This window comes from Pagrus pagrus, assembly GCF_965226575.1.
Source record: "Pagrus pagrus genome assembly, chromosome: 7".
Classification (NCBI taxonomy): Eukaryota; Metazoa; Chordata; class Actinopteri; order Spariformes; family Sparidae; genus Pagrus; species Pagrus pagrus.
In genome coordinates, this window is record NC_140191.1 from 32,101,489 (window position 1) to 32,126,209 (window position 24,721).

General features: G+C 39.3%; 1 protein-coding gene across 4 annotated transcripts in view; it reads right to left on the reverse strand.

The window, feature by feature from the left end:
• grik2 (glutamate receptor, ionotropic, kainate 2) overlaps positions 1–24,721 on the reverse strand; it is a 303,295-nt gene that overhangs the window by 194,283 nt on the left and 84,291 nt on the right. For all 4 annotated transcript variants that reach the window (XM_084357024.1, XM_084357025.1, XM_084357026.1 and 1 more), the window contains exons 3-4: positions 17,869–18,036; positions 12,838–13,095 (exon numbers count right to left, since the gene is read on the reverse strand). In XM_084357024.1, coding sequence (XP_084213150.1) covers positions 12,838–13,095; positions 17,869–18,036 — 426 coding nt within the window. The remainder of the gene's footprint in view (positions 1–12,837; positions 13,096–17,868; positions 18,037–24,721) is intronic.

Sequence of the window (24,721 nt, forward strand, 5' to 3'; positions counted from 1 at the left end):
GCAAAAGTGGGATTAGCATGGTGAATTGTGAAGAGTCAGTGAGCCCTTTTCTAAACAGCTTTGAGTGGTAGTCGAGCATATGATGGGACTGGGACTGCTGGTGTGGGGAGACACACACACACACACACACAGATTACTGGAAGGGTCCTGGGACTCACCCTGAAGTACACTGAGAGGACTCTCACTGATAGAATATACTGTATGTACTCTCTACAGCAAGAACAGGCACACTCACATGGCTTTATATTTTGGAGATACAGTACACCTTTATTTACCTTCACTGCAGAGAGAACCACATGCACAGATTTATATAAGAGAGATGTTTTTATTCCTAATTTTTGAAGTACATTTAATTATATGTTATCAAGCAATGCCTTGTTACCTTGCTGTTATGTTTTCTGTAATTGTATTATGTCTTGATAAATTCTTTATGCTTTTAAAATACTGTGTCCAGTCTCAAATTATTTTAAGAATTCAGAACTTCCTCTATGTTATTCAGTATAATGTACACATCTGTAATACTAATTCCTTTAGAACAGCAACAAAATCTTTTTAGCCATGCTGAGCTACTATCAATCGCCATGATTGTGTTTACATCAGACCGGCACATCGAGAAGAAAGTTTTTAAGCACCACTTTATGCAGTAAAAGTATATGCACATCTGACCATAAATCATATCTCTTATCAGTTCTTTTTCATCAATAAATAATTATTTTTTAACAAATACATTATTTCAAAAAACGAATGGATTCAAAACAGGAAACATGAGACATATTTTAAATATGACTAAATGTTATTTCTAGAGTAGCAACAGTACACACAAAAATATCTAACCCCAAAGAAAAAAAATTAATGTCTGTAAAATAAATATCTTTTATCCTGACATCACATTACAGAGTGAAAGAAAACAACAGACATCAGTCAGTATCAGTCATTCTTCTTGTCCTCTATCCTCTCTCTGGTGCCTCCAGTTATCCGTCAGAAAGTGTCCTACTGCTGGTAGATGGAGGAGGGGCTGCTTTGACTCAGCCAGCAAAATATGCTCACCAGCTAGACTCCATACAGACAGCTTTAGTTTTGGCTGCTGAGTAACAATTCTCCAAACTGGTGCACTGTGCAGACAGAGAAGGTTGAAACATTGCTTCTCTACATGTTTAACGCTTGTTGAACAGGTGTATTGATAACGTATTGGCTTTTTACTCGTGAGTCTTTAATTGCACTTACAGTAACAAGCATTAGTAGGAGGGGCTCCTCTCTACTCTCTCTCAGAGTCTGTGACAGCCCAATAAAACGTCCAAAAGTACTGATAAAAGATCCACGAACGTCGGAGATACCAGAGCTAACACAAACCCTGCAGTCTTTAATAATTTAGCCCCAGAGACCGTTTAATACTGTGTGTCAGCCAAACATATACATCAGCAAAACATTTTGTCCCAAAGTTGAAGAATGTCCCTCCAGGCCTTCCTGAGATATGGTGTTCATGAGAATGGGTTAGGCCTGAGGTCAATGTGACCTTGACTTTTTACCTTTGACCACTAAAAACCTCACGTCCAAGTGGACATTTGTGCAAAATTTGAAGAAATTACCTCAAGGTGTTGCAAAGATATTGTGTTCACAAGAATGGGATGGACGGACAACTGAAATCATAATGCTCATGCCAATGACCTGTGCTACCACAGCTGACCTGACAGTTTGTGCTTCTTGTTTCTGATGACTTTATTAAGCAGTTAATAATTGCAGTGCACCATGCACTCTGCTGCCATCTGCCCATATATTGAGACTTGATGGTCAGCTGGTTATGAATCAGCCATTGGTTTAGAAGCATAGTTTTCCATTGTTGCTGTCAGCAACCATTCTGTCAGGAGCCTATTCACCTGATTTTGACTTGTCATTATGCCTGAATCTAAGCTAAGTATCTGCTGCCATGCTGTTTGTGCTCATCTTCATTGTAAGTGACATCATGTTTTTGGCCTTTTGACAGGTTATGTTATTTGAAGTTCTGCAAGCTTGCGCTGCTGGCTGCTCAAAATGCTATTATGTCATTGTATTTCTATGTATTGATCTGCAATGTAATCATTTGCATTGGTATCATACAAAATTGTTCATGTTGCAGTTGAGCCCATTTGTGGTGGTGTCTGGCATAAACTTGCCTTCTGGCCAATTATACTTGGACTACTTTTGGGTCTTGGGCATAACTTCCCCTGGTGGTTTTGAGTTTGTTTGGTGGTTTTCTGTTAGTTCATGAATGACAATTAGCCGATATCTGAGCAATACTTGGTACTCAAACTTGGTTTATGGTGGGTTTATGAATGTATAGATAAATTCCTGCTTTTTTATTTGGTTATATTTTTAGAGAAGAGGAGGCCTGCATAAAACCCATGTGGTTCTGGACATAGCCTTGGTACATTTTAATTGTATTATATTTCTCTTGTATAGATAGATACTATCTTGCCATATGTTCATTTGAGTGTTACTGCTACTACCATTAATGGTAACATTAGCACTGTAACAACTGCCTTTGCCATTATTACTCTTAACAATAGTCTCTGTTACAACTTCCAGCCTTTTAATTCCCATTAACATCCCGCCAGGATTTAAGGAAGATCAGGCATGAGGGTGGGCTCCTCTAAATACCAACTCAGCTTGGCAGACATGGTTCTTAATCATTTTTGTGCCTCTCTCAAATGACCACTTTGGAACTGCACCATGCAGTCATCCATATTACTTGTAGTAATTCAAAACATGCTGTCAAGCTGACCTTTCTGTAAGCACCTCAGCCCCCACCACATCCAGAAAGAAGCAAGACATGGATTAGAAGTAAGTAAGTTATTGTTTAATTGAGTAAAGTGTGCAACAAAGAAATTCATAAATTTTGTGTAATTTTGAATAATTTTATTTTGCTGTCAGAACTTCAAGAGAAGTTCCCATGGCTGACAAAAAGACGAGAAAATAGTGCAGAGAAATTAAAAATGACTTTGAGCTGAGTCACAGTGAATGGAGGTGTTTTTTGCCTGAGGTAATACAGCATCACTTTTCTCTCCTCCGCCACCTCAGGCACAGCCTCAGGATGCTGCTGCCATAGAAACCAGGTTATTAACAGAAAAGGGTTGACTATGCTAATACTGAGCCTGATGTTTTTGTGCTGCTAGCAGGGGACTAAAGTCCACCCAAAACTTTGATCCAGAGTCAAATATCATAACAGCTCCTGGCCTGTCCTGTGAAATATACTGTTAATGTTCATTGTCTCCAGGGGATGATTCCTCAAGAACTTGTTTATTCCTGATCTTTTCGCTAGCACAGCCACAACGACATTTTCACCTGTACAATAGAAATACCAAAACAAACTGAATAGATTACCATTGAGTTTACTCAAAACATTCATTCTTCCCAGAAGATGAATCATTTCTGTTTGAGACCATTTTAGAGCCTTACCTTTGGGCCACTCCCAGGACATGATGAAAACTCTGTATACAACATATACCTTAACAAGTTGCTATAAAGTTTATTCATGTCTCCATGGGGAGAGCGGGAACAACCCCACTGATAGTAAGGCTCTTAGAATAGAATAGCAATATTTTGAAGTGTTATAGGGATTGTACACTATTTAAACAAGAGTATGTGGACACGTGTTTGTGTATTTGTTGTTTTTTTGGTAAGGTAAGGGAAATACAATATACAAAGATATTTTAGACTCAGCAGTTTTTGTTTGATGTTCTCCTGATCAAACCAGACAATCCCCCTGTGTACAAAGCCAACACCATGAAGGAATGCTTTCACCTGCTTTGTGTGGAAGAACTTGACCTGCAGAGAGCCCTGACCTCAACTCCATCCAACCCCTTTGTGAGAAACTGGAACATCATCTGGCAGCCAGGCATGTAGTCCTTTATACATTGTTCATTTTTTTTTCAGTTAGCTGTTCAGCTACATGTCTGCCAGTTTGATTTAAATGGAGCAGTATTCGCAAGGAAAAATCATCTCAAAATCAACACCTGGTTATGAACGCAATACAACAAATTAAAATTGAATGCCAGAATAATTGTCTCTGAACTTTGTCCTTCTTATTTATAATTAGTATGAGATTGAAAAGGTCTCTCTAGAAAACCTTGTCAGAATTACTATGAAGTTATAAACCTAAAGTGTTTCCAATTTAAACTCTGAATTACGTTTAATATCTTATTTACTTAGTGGGCCTAACAGTAGTCAGATTTAAATATCAAATTAAGTTGTCAGCACTTGCAATGAGTATGTTATGCTTTAAATAATGCACAGCAGCAGAAGGAAATGGACACATTTCAGCTGGCCCGGAAACTTGTTTCGAGTGTTGACAACTTCATCTAATATTTAGAAATTTTTGGATCAGCACCAACTATACTTTAAAGACTTTGAGTCAGCTCTTTTGTTTGAGCAGTCTATACATAGTCAAATTAGCCTAACAAATTTGTCAGTTTTAATAACAGAATGTAAAACCTCTCAAGGCTGCTTAACCCATTAAGGACTGTTGTTAATATGTATGGAAAAACATGGTAATAGGTAGAAACACCAAATATAGTGTGGAAACTGTCAAGACAGATGACAAAATTAAAATGTCTGATTTCACCTATTTATCATCTAATAGTAATAGTAAATAGTCTATAGGGTTTATGTCTATGGCTTTGTCCTGATCAACTAGAGACATCTGTTCCAATTTTACCAATTCAACCACCTCCTGAACAGTGAACCTTTTTCAACACTTAGCTAGCTACAGTTCACAGTTCACACCAACTACAACAAAGCAGGTGTGTGTGTGTTAGTGATGCGCAAGTCGGGGGTTTTTCCAACCCGCGGGTCCCGCATTTATTTAATAATTTGACCCGCTCCATCCCGCCCGCACAACCGCATCTATTTTCACAACCCGCCCCGCCGCTATTAAATACACGTTAAATATGTCATTGAATAAGGCTTTTATTTGGTCTGACAAATGTGCTTGAAAGCAGCCCGTAACCTGCGCATCACTAGTGTGTGTGTGTGTGTGTGTGTGTGTGTGTGTGTGTGTGTGTGTGTGTGCGTGCGTGCGTGTGCATGTGTGGGTTTGAAGTATGTTAAATGTGCTCTATGGCCATTATAAAATCCACTGTGGACATTATTGGGTTAAACTGCAAATTCCCATGAAAAAAAGAATATGATTTTGTCAACAGCGTCTCTTGGGGAAAGTCCTCAATACACAGCCCTGCCCTGCAGCCAGCCTATTCCTGCCCATGGCTTTGGAATGGGATGTCTAATATTTGGGTTTAAGGCAGCAACTATTATTTCATTAATGATTAATCTAAAGATTAGTTTCTTGATGAAGGGCCGAATTGTTTAGTTCAATGTTTAACATTCATGTAAAAATGTCCTTCACACAATGATGTCTCCAGTATGTCTAACAGTCCAAAGCTCAGACAGTTTACTGACATGGAGAGAATATTTTACATGTTTGCTTGAAAAATAACTGAAACATTTAATTTATTATCAAAATAGTTGCTGATTAATTTTTTGTTGACGATCAATTAACTGATGGACTGATAATTACTGATACGCTACTGCAATGGTGAGTTGTCTACATATGTAAATGCCACTGTCAAGGTTAGATTTAATTGATTTTCTTTGAGCCAGTGTCACCTTTTTTGTGGTAAATTGAAGCATTAACTAATCTGAACCACAGAACAGCAGCCATGACCAAACACTGTTGTTAGTCACAGTTTTTACTAACGAATGAGGTATGTATGGACTCCATACTGTGAACAGCAGAGAGACTCAGTTCTTTCCGGTTAGAATTATATTGCATGGTAGCCTGTTCTCCCTTATGGCCTAATCAAACTTAGCAGCAGCTGCAGTAGTAGCGGCAGCAGTGTTCCAGGTAGTTGTATGGATGTTATGGCTGGCTGGGAGAGCTATAACACATGCTGCTGCCATCTCAGTTTTGCCATTATAAAGTTGAGCCGTTAGAGGAGTCCCATTATGGTTATTGATTTGCTTGTTTGCTGCCTGCTTGGTGGAGAAACAGCACAAAGAGAGAAGTTGTTTCCTTCCCCTTTTATATCCCATTCTCAAACAGCAGAGAGGGTTTAGAACAGCCAGTGGGGGGTCAGGAAGAGAACCCATGAGAATTATATGATAATATAAATGTTCTGCTGCACTAACTTTGCTCAGTGCATCAAGCAAAAAGTGTTTCTCATACAGAAACCTGCAAACAAAGATTCAAATGAAATAGAATCCTGCCTGCATCTCCTCAGGGACTCCAATCAGATCTGATTTCTGTTTGCCCTCAGTGTCCACTATCGACACTATCTGTCCTCGCTATCAGGTCACCGGTGTAAATGGTGACAATGAGAAGGTAAAGCTGTTTGCAGGTCAAGCCACGATCTCATTTCCCATCACCAAGACAGAAAATCAAGCCACCATTAACCCCATAGTGAACCAGCTATGTCCACTTTAAAACTTAATTAACAGAGGTGTTGAGATCAGCGACAATCAATTCCTCCCTACAGCTGCCTACAAGACCTGCAGGGCAAAGACGTTCCCCACGACACACACAAACCATAGTCTACATGTTCATGTAATGAATGACCCTAGACTGTTCATCTTTTCACTGAGCAATAACTTCATATTTACATGCAGTAATACTGTATATACATCCATGTTGTGCACTATTGGATTTAATCCATTTGATAACCATTTTCTGTGCAATCCTTTCTTCAACATTACTACATGTATTGGTGTAAATCACAGTTAGCCTATCTCTGTACAATAAGTACACACAAATAGGCCGACTGCAACAATTCTGGTGCAATAATTCACATATTCTAATGCGTCCATTGTGTTATTATTCATTCTCTTATTCCAAATCAGGAGCTTTATCCTAGAATGTCTATCTACTATTCAGCTGTATTTGTTTCTGTACTGTAGCTGTTTTGTTCCTCTGAGCTTTTCTATTTTCTATTTTTATACCGTAGTACATTGATCAGGAGTAGTGCTCCCAATTTAGTTGTATTCTGTACAATGAAAATAAAGACTTTCTATTCTATTCTATTCTATAAATACAAAACTTGTGTAACTTGTAGCTTTTACATATTCAAATTTTAACATAGCTTACACAGCTTGTGGATTTGGTTTTGAGTCCTTTCTTTAAGTTGGCACAATTTAACTTCCTGGCAAGTGAGCAGGGTTTCAAGGTCAGACTCAGAATTTAACATAAACAACAGAACGGACAGTTGGTTACATCTTTTGAGATGGACATATCTACTTTCATACTGAAAGAAGGCATACATGAGTCTTAAGGCACAACAGCATGACTCCTAAAGTAAAGCAGCTAAATGGAATTCAGTCATCTGTCATTATTTTATCCACACCTACACTTCTCTTCTTCCAAAGTGCCTAATATGGAAAAAAAAAAAAGGTCTATTTTCTCACCTCAGGTCCCTCCAAACAGGTGTTCCACTTAGCATGCTTGATTAGAGTTCTTCTGAAGACTCTTTAGGTTTGTAGTTTGACGTTAAAGGATAACTACCGTTTTTTACAACCTGGACCTTATTTCTAGCAAAATATATTATCATTTACTCACCCAGATAACTTTGGTGTCATTTGGAGTCGTTCGGACGAAATTAGATCCAGTGTAGCGCCGGTATATCCATATAATGCGAATGACGGGGCACTGAAACACAGCCTCTATATAACGCATTATCTGCCACGAATCTAGCTCATTTCACCAATATTTTGTCATGATACGCTAGTGCTATTCCCCTCTGAGTCCGGGCTTGTCTGTTATCAACATCCAGGGTCAAACTAGCAGTAGCAGCTACAGGTAAGCAAGCCGGCTTGCGCGGGTGCGCGCGCAGCTCAGAGATGACATCTTCCAGGTCAGAGGTTGTAGGTCAACCTACAGACCCCGGATGTTGATAACAGACGAGCCCGGACTCAGAGGGGAATAGCACTAGCATATCGTAACAAAATATTGGTGAAATGAACTAGTTTCGTGGCAGATAATGCTCATAGAGGCTGCGCTTCGGTGCCCGGATCACTCGCATTATATGGATATATCGGCGCTCCACTGGATCTAATTTCGTCCGAACGACGCCAAATGACACCAAAGTTATCTGGGTGAGTAAATCATCTTATTTTATGCTAGAAATAAGGTCCAGGTTGTAAAAAACGGTAGTCATCCTTGAAGTTGAGTATGTAGTGTGTTTCAACTGCGCAGTTTGCAGATTTTGTGTACGAGCAAAACACCCAGATGTATACTAAATCAGCAGTGGGAGCTTACTGCACATACTCAGCCACCACAGAATGCATTCCGCTTCCTGATTTGGCTTTATCAGTTACATTGTGTCTTACGTCAGAGGAGAATCAAAGACATCAGCCTTGACTACTAGAGGTTAATTCAACATGGATAACGAATTACGGGAGTTGTTTTGTTGCCTATGCTAGGGGCCTTTGTGCAGTTAATTTCTGATTTTTATGATGCTACTACTGCCTACATTTGCAATAATTCCCATACATGTTATCAGCCCTATATTGAGCATCGGTTTTAGGTGAGGCCAGGAAGATCTAGTGCCTAGTGGTATGATTTTATCAATGAAGATCTGATTTCAGAGGTATGACAAAAAAACTTTTGAATGTCCAAATCAGCCCTGATCAACCTCAGTAAAAGACCACACTGTGTGATGTCCGGATGTGAAAGGAGCAACAACATCAATTTGAATTCCCCACTGGAAAAGGCAGACTCTCCTGATAACAAAGAAAGTGACTACTGTATGTAGGGAGCTGTTCCCATAATACAAAACTTTGAATGACTACAACTGTATCAAAAATGGTGTTTAATTTGATCAAAATCTGCCTATGTATGGTAGCCCTGTGATGGACTGGAGACCTCTCATCCACTCGGTTCACGCTGTATGCTGCTAGCCTCCAGCCAGTGATGACACTCCAAAGAGATAACTGTGTAAAGAATATGAATAGGTTCATGAACTGCAATATTTTGCATTGCTATTAGCAGATTGCCTTGATAAGTTGGCTTGTTTGTAATCTAGTACATGCAATTAGCATATGACTCCAAAAAGCAGAGTTTAGCTGGCCTGAATGCTAAACACAGTGAACACACACTGCACTGTGATCCAGGCCAAACTAGTCCCAGTGTGTCTGTTGGATGGAGCTCTGGGAAGCCTGGCAGCCTGTCTTCAGGCTGGCACGCCCTGACCCCTGGCATATGGTACATGTACCCAGCCTGCTGGCTTATTTGTCGCCTGGTGACCTGGACTGCAATAATAGCAAGGTTTGAACAAGGGCTGCTGTCCTGAGTAACAAGGAAGGCATCTCTTCTGCAGCCTCACTAACTCTCTGACTTCCATGAATTATGGAACATCTACAAATGGTAATAATGCTCAGCTATACCTGGGCAAAAACCTGACTTTTGCTTAATGTATTTAACTTGAGAAAATACGAAATACTGAAAGACACAATCACATGTAGAAAACATACACTATTCAGTTTTAGAACAATGGATGTGAGTCATACAGTATATTATAACAAAGACGAATACTAGTGCTGCACGATGTTATTGAGGTGTGAATGACATGATTAAACTTTGCAGTAGTTTGCTGGGCATGACAGTTATTATATGAGGGGTGGTCAAGTCCCACCCACTGTTAAAAATTACATTTGCCAGGCAGCCACCACCACACACTTGACCTTTATGTAGTGCATGCCCAAAAGGGCAAACATTGCTCAGTGGTCACATGGCAACCTCCTCAATCGCTGCTTGAAGAATCAGACTTCAGCAACAACAGATCCTCATATGTAAATAGGTTGATTGCCAACGACTATTGCCAACTACTGTATGTAACTTCTGTAACTTTATTTCCAAGTGTTCATAAGTTATGTAAGTAACTTATGTTATGTCTCTTTACTGTGCAAGGAAGTTAAAATACTTTTTTTTTTTACAAAGCAGAACTTTTTTTAAAGTAGCTTTAGTTAACCAAACTAGATTTGTCACTGGGTAGCTTTGGTGTAGTTTGACTCCTTCTAGTGTAAAGTAATTGTTAGCTTGCGAAGCCATGCCAAGGTTTAGGTCATGGTTTAGTTATTTTCTGTTTTATTTTGTAGATTATAGCCTCATGTGTCATGTGTTACCTTCCACTTCCGGTCTTTGTCTTTCTCCTGCCCTTTTTTCTGTGTACACCTGTGTTTTGTTAGTCAGCTCCTGTGTATTTAAGCTTCGTATAGGGGGCGCACTCACACTCGGCAATCCAAACCTTGCCAAGTACATTTGACCCCCAAAGTCCATTTTGTTTGACTAATGTGAGCACTCCGTACCATGCTCAAGCACAGTACACTTCCTTGGCCCTGGCACAGCTGGAAGAGGTGTGCTTCAGCACAGTACGGTTGCTCATGCATGAGCATAAGCATGGGTACGCAACGTGGACATGAAGTAAGATCATGCGTATTATGCTGCCTTGCATAATCAGGAAAACCGGAAATGTGAGAGGGCCGTCTATGACCAAAACAACACAAAATAAGCCACAAAAAAGTCAGTAAAGTCATGTTCTCTGTGTTGTTCTCCGTTGTGATGTGACCGCGCTACGACATGATGACATACGTACGAGAGGTAACCGTGATCAGGCCCGGCTGCAGCCGGAGCAAAGTGAGTGCAGGGCAGCAGGGGACTGGGGAGGAGGGACAATCCTGCTTTGGCACGGTAAAGAGCAATTGGGCCAAGTGTGAGTGTGCCCTTTGTCTCCTGCGTTCCTGTGTCTTTTCCCTGGTCTTCCTGTATCCTCTGTGTTTCTGAATTCTTCCTCATGGCTTAATGGTTTGTCTCTGTAGTATTCTTGGATCCTTTCTTGTGTGCCTTCTGTTGCTTGCATTTTGGGCTTTGATAAGATAAAGTCCACAAACTCCAAAGCTTTTGTTTTTCCAACCCACCTGCCTCTGTGTGTCTTGAATTTGGGTCCTTTTTGATAAACTTTAAACACAAAATAACTTGCAAACAATGGTGTTAAACGTTTTTTTGCTAAATGAAAGGGAAAAAAATGGGTCAGATGTGTGTGTGAAAGGTCTTTCAGTTAGCCTTAAAATAAGGCTGTTTTTAGCCATGCTGGGAGCATGACTCAAGGGATGGGAATGCCAGTCTGACAGCCTGATGGTTGGTCCAGAGACTAAATATCTCAACAACTACTGGATGGATTGACAAAGCATTTTCCTACTGACTTTGGTGAGTCCCTGACGTTTCCTCGCGCACCATCTGATGTTGACATTTAAGGTTTTAAGTTGACTGTGATTTTTTACATTTTTATTGCTTTACACAAACAACTATAAAATGTGATGGATAGGTCCAAAAATCACTGGAAGGCAATCTGGTGATTAGACTCAACAATCAAATATCTTTATCTTTAAGTTATATTTTGTTGCTTTAATCCATATAAACGGGAGAAAAAATATATTAAAATGATGATAAATAATCTCAAGATAAGATTGCACATGCCGACAGACATGGATCAATACAAGTACACAAAGTAATTAAACAAGCTTTACAATCTTAAACGGCTTTCTTAAACTGTGCAGGTGCTATATTTAAAACGTGACCTGGCAGAACATCTATGAATTAAACTGAACTGTAATTGAGATGTTCCACTGATAGGGAGCCTAAGTTAAATGTCTTAACAACTGCTGAAGAGATTGCCAGGAAATTTGGCGTCGTTAATCATGTCCAAGGAAGGATGATATCCATGTTACAATAAACCTCAGCTGTGCTTTGTGTTTAGCATTACTTAGCAAGAATTAACATGCAAACACACTGATACAGTATTTCCCACACATAGACTTTACTTGGACAGGACAGCTAGGTTTGTTAACAGCTGCCCAGGTATATCCAGTTACGCATTTTAGCATTTTCTATTTATATGCGTCCAAGAAAACGACGCCATCTGCCTGTGGACAATCTGCGTCTACTGACAATCACACATGCTCTAATAAAAGACAGTTATATTAAAGGTTGTTTTTTCTAAATTTATGATTGAATTTGTGCTCATTCACAGTGTAATGGTAATAGAAATAGTTCAGTTATTCTTTCAGAAAGAGGAATTATTTGTTTCCTTCACACAAAACGGAGAATACATAACAGCAAAAACTAAAATTTTGAAAATCTATGCATATTGGTGCATCCCTATAAACGAAGAGTGTACCATCCATGTCCGGGCAAATGAGTGAACCACACAAAATATTGTTGATCAAGTTTATGTTCTGTTGTTTGATTTTTAGTCATTTGTATTATCACAGACGCATATGAGGTTTTGAATGACATCCTCTTAATGCTGGGATTTCCCTTTGAATCTCAAGAGGCCACACACTGGACCTTCATCAGGTCCACCATTTCTGGGTTGCTCCATCTCTTTAAATGCAAGTAGCCTCAAAGAATGTGTGTACAACCCTAATCCTTATAAAAGACCTACTGAGCATTATAAGATGACTTCATAATAAATACCAAGCAAGCTCTTTGGATTTTTTTGCGGCCTGCCACGATTTTCTTTACTGCGTGTTTGGCTCATTCATGTGACGGCAGAATTTTATAGTATTTAACAATAAGATCGAACAGTAGATAAATACTTAAATATGAAAGTGTAGGATATAAATCCATGTGTGTAAACCCAAGTCAGCAAAACAGACAAAAATAATGTAAAAAAAATCTTTCATGAAAGAAATATGCAAAATATACCTAATATGCAATCCTTTATATGAAAATGGCTCGGGGATTAAAAATTATAGCTAAAGAAAGAGTTGACAGCTGGGATTAAACAAAAGAAGCAGAAATATATAAGCAGGTCTTACCAGTGCTGTCATCATAAACCACAGTGACTGTCTTCCACTTGAAGAAGTGGACCAGGTCCAGGATGGCCCGGCTGAGGGAGGAGAAGTCTGGATAGAGGCTAACGTAGAACACGTCTCTGTTGTCCGATACCTGATGCTTCCATTTGGTCTGGATATGAGGCACCCCAAGTGCGTTGCAAATGGACTGGACTGCATTGGCGGAGGAACTGTGAGAGGGACCAAAGATGGCCGCTACCCCCAGAGAAAGCTGGTCACAAGCTAGAGAGGAGAAATATTTCTAGTTAGTTCCATTTTCCTTTTCTGCATTATATTCATGGTGGCGAATGGTCCGTGCACTTTGTACAGAGCTCAGAAACTAACTGATGTAAACAAAGTTTTGTGAATAATGTCTGTATGCAACAGTTCAGCATTAAGGATATTCTGTGTGTCAATAGCATTGATTAGTATATTTATTACCTCCACCTAAGAGTTTACGTTTATGTTGGCTGGTTTGTCAGCAGATTTACACAAAAACTACAGAACGGATATCCACAAATCTTGGATGAAGGATGGGTTTTTACCCCAGAATAGACCTCGTTAACTTTTGGTGCAGATCATGATAAGGAGATGGAACCTAGGGATTTTTTCTCACTCTGTTTAATATTGCATTTTATGGCATTTTCATTAATATTTCAGGGAATAATGCATGGATCTTGAAAATCAGGCATACTCAGGTGGCTGGTATCTATGAGTAAGTACAATTTGTGGTGAATGTGGATAGAATGTGGATGCTAGTACTGGTTAAAGCACTTGTGGGTGGTTTGAAATTTATAGTGATATAATTCTATTTAGTTTGATATTGGATTAGGCTTGATTGAAGTGACTATTGGGCCTTGGTGGAGGTATGTCTGCTGGTATTCTACATTTTTCTTACTAACAATAAATCCCATTTTCAGTCAAACCAACAATGACCAATACATATTTTTATATTCTTCCTATGTGCCTGTTTTGTTGGGCTGATTGTTATATTGAGTTATTTTTATAAAAGACAGTTATATTAAAGGTTGTTTTTTCTAAATTTATGATTGAATTTGTGCTCATTCACAGTGTAATGAAGAGCTGAATGACTTTCAAATAGTTTAGTTATTCTTTCAGAAAGAGGAATTATTTGTTTCCTTCACACAGAAGGGAGAATACATAACAGCAAAAACTAAAATTTAGAAAATCTATGCATATTGGTGCATCCCTATAAATAAACAGTGTACTATGTGCTGTACAGCTCCATTGTTGTTATTAAAACACATCAATGAGCCACACGTTTGCACTGGATGACACGTCCTTCATCACCATGAACACACACACTGTCGCTTATTTTGTCTCAATCCCACATACACCGCCCTGCTGCCACAAATACTCACTAGAGCACTGTCACAGATTGTCATTTGTTCTGTTGATTGGTTGCCAGTTGTCAAGAAGGTGGTTCTTACCCAATATGAGCCAGTCTGACAGTGACACAACAAGAGACAAAGAGTAGAGGAGGAAGAGAGGCTAATTGCTAGGAACGCAACGTTTTGTTGAAACTGATAGACATTGAATGATGGCCCTCATCCCTGAAGTATTTTGGTTTAGTTTCTGTCTGTGTCTGTCTACTAGGGCTGTAGCTATCGATTCTTTTTGGAATCGATTAATCTAGCACTTTATCGATCGATTAATCGATTAATCGTGTATATATATATATATATTTTTTTTTTTGCATTTTTAAACAACCAAAACAAATAATGCATGACGAAAATGATGTGGCTGTAAAATGATCAACCATTTGGCTTTTATTTCTTAAAAAAACAGAGGTATTTCTTACAACTCAAACATTTGGCTCCAAAACTTTATTGCAATTTACCCATTTAGTGCAAGTGCAAACAATTAAATAACAATACAGTTTCAACTTACTGTAAAACATGTATAACATGTAACACTATGAATCAATACAAACTTAAATAGTAACGGCCATTTTGCCTTAGTGTTGTCTTATACAACATTACAAAAAGGGATTGCACCTTCTAACCACCTACTAACAAATAATATATAATCTCTGGGATAGGCCTATTTGCTATGGTAACCTAGCAACCTATGTGTGTGCACGCATGCTGTGTTATATATAATTTTATTTTATACATAGCACCAAATCACAAAAGAAGTCATTTAAGGTCACTTTTCCTATAGAACCGGTCCGGACCGTGTTCGTTTAATTAATAATTTATTCATCGTCGCGCATCTACAATTCTCCTCCGCTCTGTTTTACGAAGGGAGGAGCTCCGGACCGACGTAAACAAACACACGTGCACACACACTTACAGACAGACAGAGAGAGAGAACATGTCACGTCGGTCTCAACTGTCTGTAAAGCAGATATCATATCTACGTTTTTTAAACGCGCACAAACTGATTCTGCTCTGGCATGTCATCTCGAGCCTTCGCAGTTCTCCGTCGTGGTGGCGGATACGCAATGCAATCCCCCCCGGGCTGCTGGAGAACCAGCGTGAGGACGTGAGTTTAGAGGACCAATCACAGCCCTTGCCGTCTCCGTTTCCCCTCGACGGAGTGACGGACACTTAAAAAATCTTTCATGCGCCCGGAGAGGCTCTCCGTCAGGCTCTCCGACGATGGCTCTCTGTGTCCGTGTACGGCACTTTACGCAGTAGTAACAACGGTCCGTGTGGAACATTCAAGATCCCTGCGCGTCATAGGAATTTAACGACGCTTCGAGGCAGAGTTTTTGCCTCGACCAATTTTTGTAATCGAGTAACTCGAGTAACTCGATGAATCGTTACAGCCCTACTGTCTACATAACTTAACTGGAACCAGCCAATCTCAGTACATGATGGGCAACACAGGAAGAGGACTTGGCTGACCTGCCCACCCGGTCGAGGGAGTCAAAGCTGCAATGACGACTGCATACCTGCAGAAAGTTCCCAATCACCAGAATAATTGTTGGCATTGTACGTTTTTGCAAACCACAGATATGTTGGCGCTTAACTTTTGTTAATGTTGCAACTTAACTTTTTTTAGGTTCAATTGTCTATTTCATGTTGTGACAATGTTGTAATTATGGTCTGGGTTAGAAATGTTACTTGGTTATGGTTAGGAGAAGACCTTGTGTTTTTTGCTTAAAATACTTTTTTTGGTCTCCACAAACATGGTGTGTGTTTGGCTGTGCCCCAGCCTCGAGCAGTTTTGGAAAAGTATGTTCCAACACTCTCCGAGACTCTGGACTGTGTTATAGAACCCAACCCACTTATAGCACTATTCAGTGTTAATGAGGAGAAGGGGCTACTGAAAGCCAAGTGTGATTCTCTGTCCCTTGCCTCTCTTTTGGCACGATGGGTAATTTTACTCAGGTAGAAGGGGGCTTCAATGGCTTCAGGACCATACTGTATGTCTTGTCTAAAGTTAAAAAAATTGATAATCTATTTGTAGGGGATGATCTGTGCTGCTGTTTGTACAGCACTTGTTCAAAATACCAATAAAAAAGAACCTGAAAAAAAGAGAAAGTAAATATGAAGCTGTCTCATGGTTACAAATGTTGAAACACAGCCTTGAATTGTGGTTGCTGGCTCTGCAACCTTTGTGCCTGTAACTCACCATTGTCCCCTTCACCCTCCAATACAACAGTCAGGTCTCAAACATGTAATGTGAAAGTAATATGGCATATTACATAGGCCTGTGACACATACAAATGTAAATGTTTCAGTGGTTTGCAGAAGCATTAGTTGTCAAGATTTTATCCTGTGACTGGGCTGGAATAGGGTTCAAGTGAGGTCTGTATCTTTTCTTGTTGTTGAAAATCAGAGGATTTCATGTATGTAATGGTATGTCCATTTAATCCCCTAGACCTAGCAACTAAATGTTATTAGTACTACCTGTGACAACACTAACTACAAACTTTGCTCCAAACTACAGTGACCAGCTGTTTTTAGGAAATTACTCAGCCTTCTTTTAAAAAATAAACTACATTTATGAGCAATTTTTAGCTATGTTTATATTCAGGAGGAACTATTAGGCTTGATGCTGAGAGGCACAGAGAGGGAAAGGAAGTTACAAAGTACTGAGAGACAGACACACATTTCTGTCATGGGATTTGTTTACAGTCAGGAAACTATAGAATATCCTTATCCTTTCAACAGGAATGCCTCATTGAGAGCAAGGATTTTTTTCCAAGAAGCTATACACATAAGTTACAGACTAAAAATCAGATAGCACAAATATGTAATATAATAGAGAGAATTAATCAAATGCAATATTTCATGCGGTACTGAGAAAAGCAGACTGCAAGCCAGACGTTGTCAGCCAGCATCAGTGGGCAACCTCATTAATGCTCTTGTGGCTGACTGGGAGTAAATGGGAACATTTGTGTCTATGGTCTTGAGATAAGTTGCTCAAACATTTTTGGCCATATTGTGAACAAATCTTTCTACTGATACTGATTACACAGAATCTCGTACATCACAGTTCCACAACACAAAGATAAAGATGAAGCTAAAAGTGCGACTCAATTTGAACTCTCTGTCATGAAATTGCATTCGGAACACATACAAACAACGGAGCATCTTTGTATTAGCTCAACTGTGCCCTCTAATCACCTTATTTGATATAAGGGAGTTGGCTAAATCACTGAGACAGGATATAATGGCCCGTAATTGATAAGAGACTTGAAATGTCAGCCTGATGCACACACAAAACTGATAGATTATAGCACTTTATTGGCTGTCTCTGGGGGCCAAACAGGTCTTTGAATTACTGCCGCTGAGTCATTACCTGGAACCAATCAATTCTCTCTGTTTACATTTGAAGTGCTCAGCCATTTCTCCCTCGCCTGATTATAATTGTCACAATCTAAGCCACTGCAGCTCACAAGCCTCGAACGGGGAATACATTTACAATTCAAAGCAGTTATGGCATAGCATATGTGCACACACACACATTCATTTACACACAAACAGCAGCCAAGAGCATGCCAACACCGGAGGCGGATCTTCCAATCACAAACATAAATACCTTTCCTGGAGGCTTCGAAGCTGTCATAGATGTTTATCCTTTGGATGTCGTAGGTGAGCGTGGTGTTTGGCAGTAGGGTTCTGTTCCTGTTGATTGTGTTTAAAGCAAATTTAAAGGCTAGTTCCTCAGCGCCTGATGGACCACTTTCAATGGACTCGAATATCCCCCCTGTTAAAGAAAGAGACACAATAGTTATTAGTGATTTATCAGTTGAATTGTTATAATTGGAAAAGATGCTTTCACAATAGCCAGCAGTCATGATTACATAGAGCTTTCTATTAAACTTATCACTAACGTTGGAAGAAGCACCTCAGTTAGAGTGAGCGTGCTTTTTCAGAAGAATATTGGCTCATGCCTTAAAACCTTTTATGATCAGTTTGGCAAAAAAGGAAAGGAAGACTTGCCAAATAAACACTCTTATCGGTGTCCACATAAGATGGATTCCCCCCAAAATTAAAGACACATTGCTTCATTAAAGTATACAAAGTTTACAAGCTTTTATTGTAGTCACTACATGATTAAAAACAAGAGGGAGATTCATCAAATGCACACCAATCCTCCTTAGGGTAAGTCAAACATGGAGTGAATAGTGTTGAACAATTTTCTAACTTTGGACAGTACTGTAAAACCCTGAAACTACATTCAAAGACAACTCTTATTAACATCCACTGCCTATATTCTTAAAAATCCTTTCTCTGCATTTGGCAACTGCAGTATGGTCAAGGTTGTGAGAGTAAACAGTGTGTGGTAGATTCATCCAATATGGACACTGTCCCTGTGGCAGATGGCTCTCAGACAGCAATGAGTCTTAACCATTGCAGAGGCAAAGCTGAAGTAAATTCAGAACGTTACAATTGGGAATAAACAACATGGGCTTAGTGACAAATGAGTCCAACATTTGTCCAGAATCTCAGAATGAACTAATTAACATTGAAATGTTTGATCATCATTTTTTAAGTGTTTAGCTTCAGACTGACATTATACACAGCAGAGTTTTAATCTACTGAGCTCCAGGCTGTTTTTCTTGGTTTTTACCACATTTATTTAGCGGCTTCTGGCGTTGTCACTAAACGTCTTGGCTAGGCGTGTCATATTGTTTCTTTATTTGTATCATATTCAGTAATGATTACATGTCAGTGGTATTTTTTACACGTTGTAGAAAAGTATTAATGGCAAATACAGTTTTACCATATTTGTGTTTGGTTGTATGTTCCAACACACAACAAATACATGTAATGAATATGTAAAGGTAAGTGAGATTCAGAGAATTACTTCTGTCAAAACATTTATCAATTAAAAACGATATTTTTAAAGATTTCATCATAATGAATTAATGGACAGACAACAGTCACCTGATTTACTTTTGATATAAAGAAAATATAAATTATAATTACAAGTCAGGATCTGAAGTGCCTAGGTTTATGGATGTATCTCTTCAATGAACATCGGCGATACTGGTTCCCTATAAATTTCACTATCACTATGCTATTCAGGCTGCCACTGGGCTGGTGTTTTCCTGGGAAAATGAAGGTTGAATTAAGGCACAAAGGAAATGTGTCTGCCGTTGCACAACCAAAACAGGAAGAGGCATTGTTTTCCCCGGTCACTATCCCCAGGTGACGGAATTATTGTGAAAAGTCTACACTCCAAAAGAAGAACCCTGCTGATGGAGGAGGCAAAGAAGGTGAAGAGGGAGAGTGATAGAAGCAGAGGTAAAACAAGAGTGAACAGACGGGCATTCACTCGATGGAGAGCACCGTTGTTGTGTCAAAGTCTGTTCCTGTCTGACCTGTGTATTAAGGCTTTAAGAGGAAGAGGTGTAAATTTCACTCAGTGTTTTGGAGTTCTATCAAGCTGCTGTCCTTATGTTTTTATATACATAGGTTTGTATCTTTGACTTTATATTGAAAACCTGCTATTTTACTAATCCTGTGGCTCACTTTATACTGATTATTCACTCGAGTTTTATGTCCATCCAAGCTTTTGAAGTACACCAACTTCCAACACTGTTTGTGGAGGAAATACAAAAAGGTAAAAACCACATATGCTAAGAACCGAAACTAATTGAGCTTTTACTATCATGAAACTGTATATGAATGACCCACGAGTCTCATGAAAGCAAAAGCAACGGGATCCAGGGAGGATTCAATAACAATACGAGGCACTGTAAAGCGTTTCTTTTCAGAAAGCAGCAGAAGTGTGTTTAAAAGTGCGGGTCTCCACAGCTACAGCCCTCCAGTGAATACTTCTGACAGCCAGCAGATGAATGGACAGAGAGGAGGCCTGGGGAGTTGGGGGTGGGGAGGTCGGGTTCTGAGATCAATGTACTCTGATTGGCCGGCGAATCAATCAATCAAGCCCTCGGGGAGCAGTGGAGAGCAACGGTGAGAGATTGAAGTGTTTTGTTTGGGTTAGCCCTATGGCCTGGCCCTGCTGGCTCAGTGTCAGTCAGGGGGAGCTTTATTTACTCCAACTACAAGCACTCTACTGTAGGACCCTCTTCAAGTCTAGACGTAATCCATACACACCACTGCACAAGTACTGCAGGTGCCTCCTGTCACAAGCGATTACCACAGATTCTGATCAATGCTCCCTTACAGTCATCCCACTATTGGACTCTTTAGAAATGCTCTTTTCCAGGAGCATTTATTTTGTGCTGGGGCTTAAAGCAAACATCTAAACAGAACAGACTTCTGACGGCAGCAGTACTGCCGAGAAGTTTCTTCTTTCATTAGTATTCATCTCATGGGAGAGCCCTATTTTGCATGCCATAATGAGTTTGAAGGAATTAATAAGCATCAGTTAAGCGGGATGTACTATAATTGGAAAGCTGAGCGTTTGGAATGGGTCCGTTCACACACGAGAAGCGCCGTTTTCCTGCTGAGAATCTCTACGGTTCCATTGAAAGGAATCTGGCCTGTAAATGTGGAGATGAATCACTGCAGGAAGGTGAATCAGTGTTAGAGAGGTGACTGTTTAAGTAGGTAAGTTTGAATATGAATACACGTGGAGTCTAATGAGAAAGTTGCTCACTTGTCTGCATGGACACAGGGATATGGAAATGAAGCAGAATAAGTGAGATGAGGATAGAAGGAAAGAGAAAGAAAATCCTCCAACATGAGGACATTTTGCTTGTTCTCATCTTAATGAGAGAGAGCCTGGGGTTAGGATGTGGACTTGTTTTAAAAATCTTAAATTATTCTATTCCAAACCTCTTTCTGGGACTCTTTTCAATGCTTGGGCCTCATTTACCATTGTTTCCATATTCAAAATGTTTTCTTTTTATTTAACCACTCAAACACGAGAAAAATAGAAGAAAAGGACAAAAACAGGCAAAGCATATATCTGATTTATGAAACCTGTGCAATCTTAATCAGCATAAAATTGCAAAATAAAAGTCAGACAATAACAAAATAACGGATTCACTTTATCTCCCAGATGATCTTTTAGTGTATGGAGATGTGGAGAAAGTTGCTGTCACAACAACTCTTACTGGGATCAACGATGAAACTATGTACATGTGACCCTGCCTCGTACTCCAATTATATTTTGTACTCACATAATGACAAAATGTTCGTGAAGACTTTTTGCCAAGTCATAAAATGTTGATCCTGAACAAATCTACAAAATGCTCACTGTCAATGTATTTGTTTACCTGCAATAACTGCAGCCCATCCTCATCAGAAAAACCACCGTATAGGTCGACTGTGCTAGCAGCTTTTTATGATACACATTTAAGTTTTTTGTAAGACAACCTGTGGCTGTAGTAGTTATTACAGTGAACTGATATCAAATCAGGTGAATTACAATAAAGAGCAACAAAGTCTGTAGGACGGGTTGGATGGTTAGGTAAAAAAAGCACAGGGCTTAGTTAAGTTAGTTCATGTACGTACGTAACCATGTGAGTGACCCTATTGGCCGACGTGACCTACCAATCCAAAGCCTCAGTATTTGAAAACAAGACTCAACAATCAACTATCTTACAAATTGGACCCTTTGCGTCTATCTCACTTCCCTTTCCTCTCATCTCCCTATTACATGTAATAAAGGCACAAAAATGGTGGGAAAATGCATACAAGAAAAAAGAAACATCTTTAAATCACTATCACTGTCTCTGTTGGGTTATGTTCTACCTGGTGTTTTCTAAATGTCAGTTTGTCTATGTTATGACCCAGAACTAACTAAGAATACATGTGTGCTTGGATCACTTATGAATTTAGCTCTTTTCAGCAAACTTAACTGATCCACTGAGGACATATTGAGATTCAAGAACTGTGGCTGACAGGTTTCTCCAGCTGCTGCTTGCTTGCTGCACCTCAACCAAAAACCAGGTTTCTTCCCTTTTTTTTTACAAAATTTTTATTTACTGACCAAAATGCAGAGCTCATCCTGCTGATGACTGAATTGGTGCTTAATGTGTCTATTCCAGTTTGTTTAAAATAAACAGATGGCAGTTTGTTTGCACAACAGCCAGAAAAGGCTGAACAGAATATAATTCACTATCATAAATAAGCACTTTACTGTGTGTGTGTGTGTGTGTGTGTGTGTGTGTGTGTGTGTGTGTGTGTGTGTGTGTGTGCGTGCATGTGTGTAATCTCCTGAGGAAACAGTCCAAGGCATGCTGCCCAACCCACAGCCAGAGAGCAGTGATCAGTCAAGAGAGAAATCTATCAGCACTTCATCAATCTGATCAAATGACAGTGGACACACAGTGACCGCAGCATTTGCAGCCATCGCCACCTTCCTTACTTATCCCAAGGATTTGCCTAAGCAGTACGATCCCAGCAGTACGATGTTTCAGGCAGAGAACTCACTGATATTTAAACATACAATCAAAACGTTGCCTCCATGATTGATCAGAGAGAGTACTTAAGCAATAAGCCACTCCGGGCCAAGCATCACAGTGATTTTAAAAAGGCTAAGGGGTGTTGTTAGGCAGGATGCCAAGTGGAGGAAAACATTCTTAGCTGCTTAAAATGACTATGAATGACAGTAACTTATGGCTGAGGCACATCAGTATACAGCAATGGACGGGCCCAAATGTTCAAAAGGCTTATTGTTCTAGTCACTAATAACTGAGTGTAATTTGGTTTAGTTACTGAGTAGTTATTGATAAAATATATTTTCTCGCAAACTATAGCTTTGAAGATTTGTATTTTTTAATTTGTTTCAGGTTTCCACTTTTTCTCCATTATATCTCACAGCTAATCCGATTTCTCTGGTGGACACAGTTACTGCATATAAAGACTTTAAATCTTTAAGAGTAGGACTTTAGCCTTCAGCTGAGCATTTTTAAATTGTGGTGTAGCTATTTTTATTTAGGTCAAAATTTGATTACTTCTTACTTACTACTGGTTTTTGAAAAGTCATTGAAATGGATGATTGCTAAGTGACAACAGTAGCTGTGAACTGGCAGGAATTTATGGTTTAGAAGTGTATTATATTTACTTAATTTTAAGCTAGTATTTTGTTTAATCACATTTCCAAGTCTTCTATATACAATATAAAGAGTGGGCTGCTTTTAAAGATTAAGGCAGCATGCTTCAGTTTTACTGGCATGTTTTAAACACTATTTCAGTGTTTTTCAATCCTGTTTCTGTGGCTCTCCTGCCTGGCATTTTTTAGATGTTCCCTGACCCAACACACCTGACTCAAATGATCAGCTCATCATCAAGCTCTGCTGAAGCCTGATAGCGAGCCATTCATTTGAGTCAGGTGTTTTAGAGCAGGGAACGTGCAGGACAGGAGGGCCATAGGAACAGGATAGAGAAACACTGCACTGTTTAAATCAGGTTACACATGATGCTATATACACAGCAGCTCCACCGTCTTGAAATAAACACATGTACTACTGTCAGTGTTGGGGGAAATGCACTACAAAAGTAATGTGTCACAGGAATTGTTATTTTAAGCAGTAACTGAGTATTAAAAACATGTTTGTAATAGGATTTGTGGTAATATTATTACACCTTCTATGTCGAGTAACGTTTTACCAGCCCAAATTAGGTGTTTATAGATGCTTTTAAACATCCACCACATAATCGGCGATCCATTCAAGTTTGTACAAAGCAGCTCATAAAAATATAAATGTTTAAACTTTTGTCAATAAAGACATGCTATACATTGTTAGATTCTCCACAATTCAAGTGTTCAGTTCATTGAACTGAAACCAGAAGAACTGAAAAATAGTTAATTCAGATTTGCCGGCATGGTAAGCAGAAAAGATGGAAAAAAGCTGTGACTCTCTACATTTGAAGCATTCATCAAGTCCTAACTAACATCATTTTTTGATCATTTATATTCTTTTGGTCTGTAAGGGTCCACTGATCAAAATAATCCATTGCTCACTGTCTGCCAAATTTGTTCTTCAAACCAAAACATTACTTCTTGTGACAGGAGACATATTATCTATTCTTCCTGTCCGGTGTTGATGAAATGTTGTTTTGGTTATGTTGCTGGCGACTACATGAAAGTATCTCCACCTTTTTCTGTGTAGTTTTCTCCACAGGACAGCCCCTGCAGTATTGCAAGTGGTCCCAGTTTGGAAGGCCGGTTAGCTCTTTCATGCATCTTTGCAGCCATGGTAGAATGAGCTGTTATTGGCTATCAACAAATCAATCATCATTGGAGCCAATTATATTCCCTTTTCAGCAGTGTAGGGCTTTATGGGAGCCAATCTATTTTAATGTGTTATGGTGCAAAGTCCCGCCTCACTGACTGCTTTAGGACCAAGTCAGACAGAGTGCAGATTTTCCAGTTGTTTTCTTAACACAGCTGAACACAGAACAGATGAAAACTGATTATAAACAACACGTTTTGAATTTATAGTCAATAGAGACCAGTCAATAGAGCT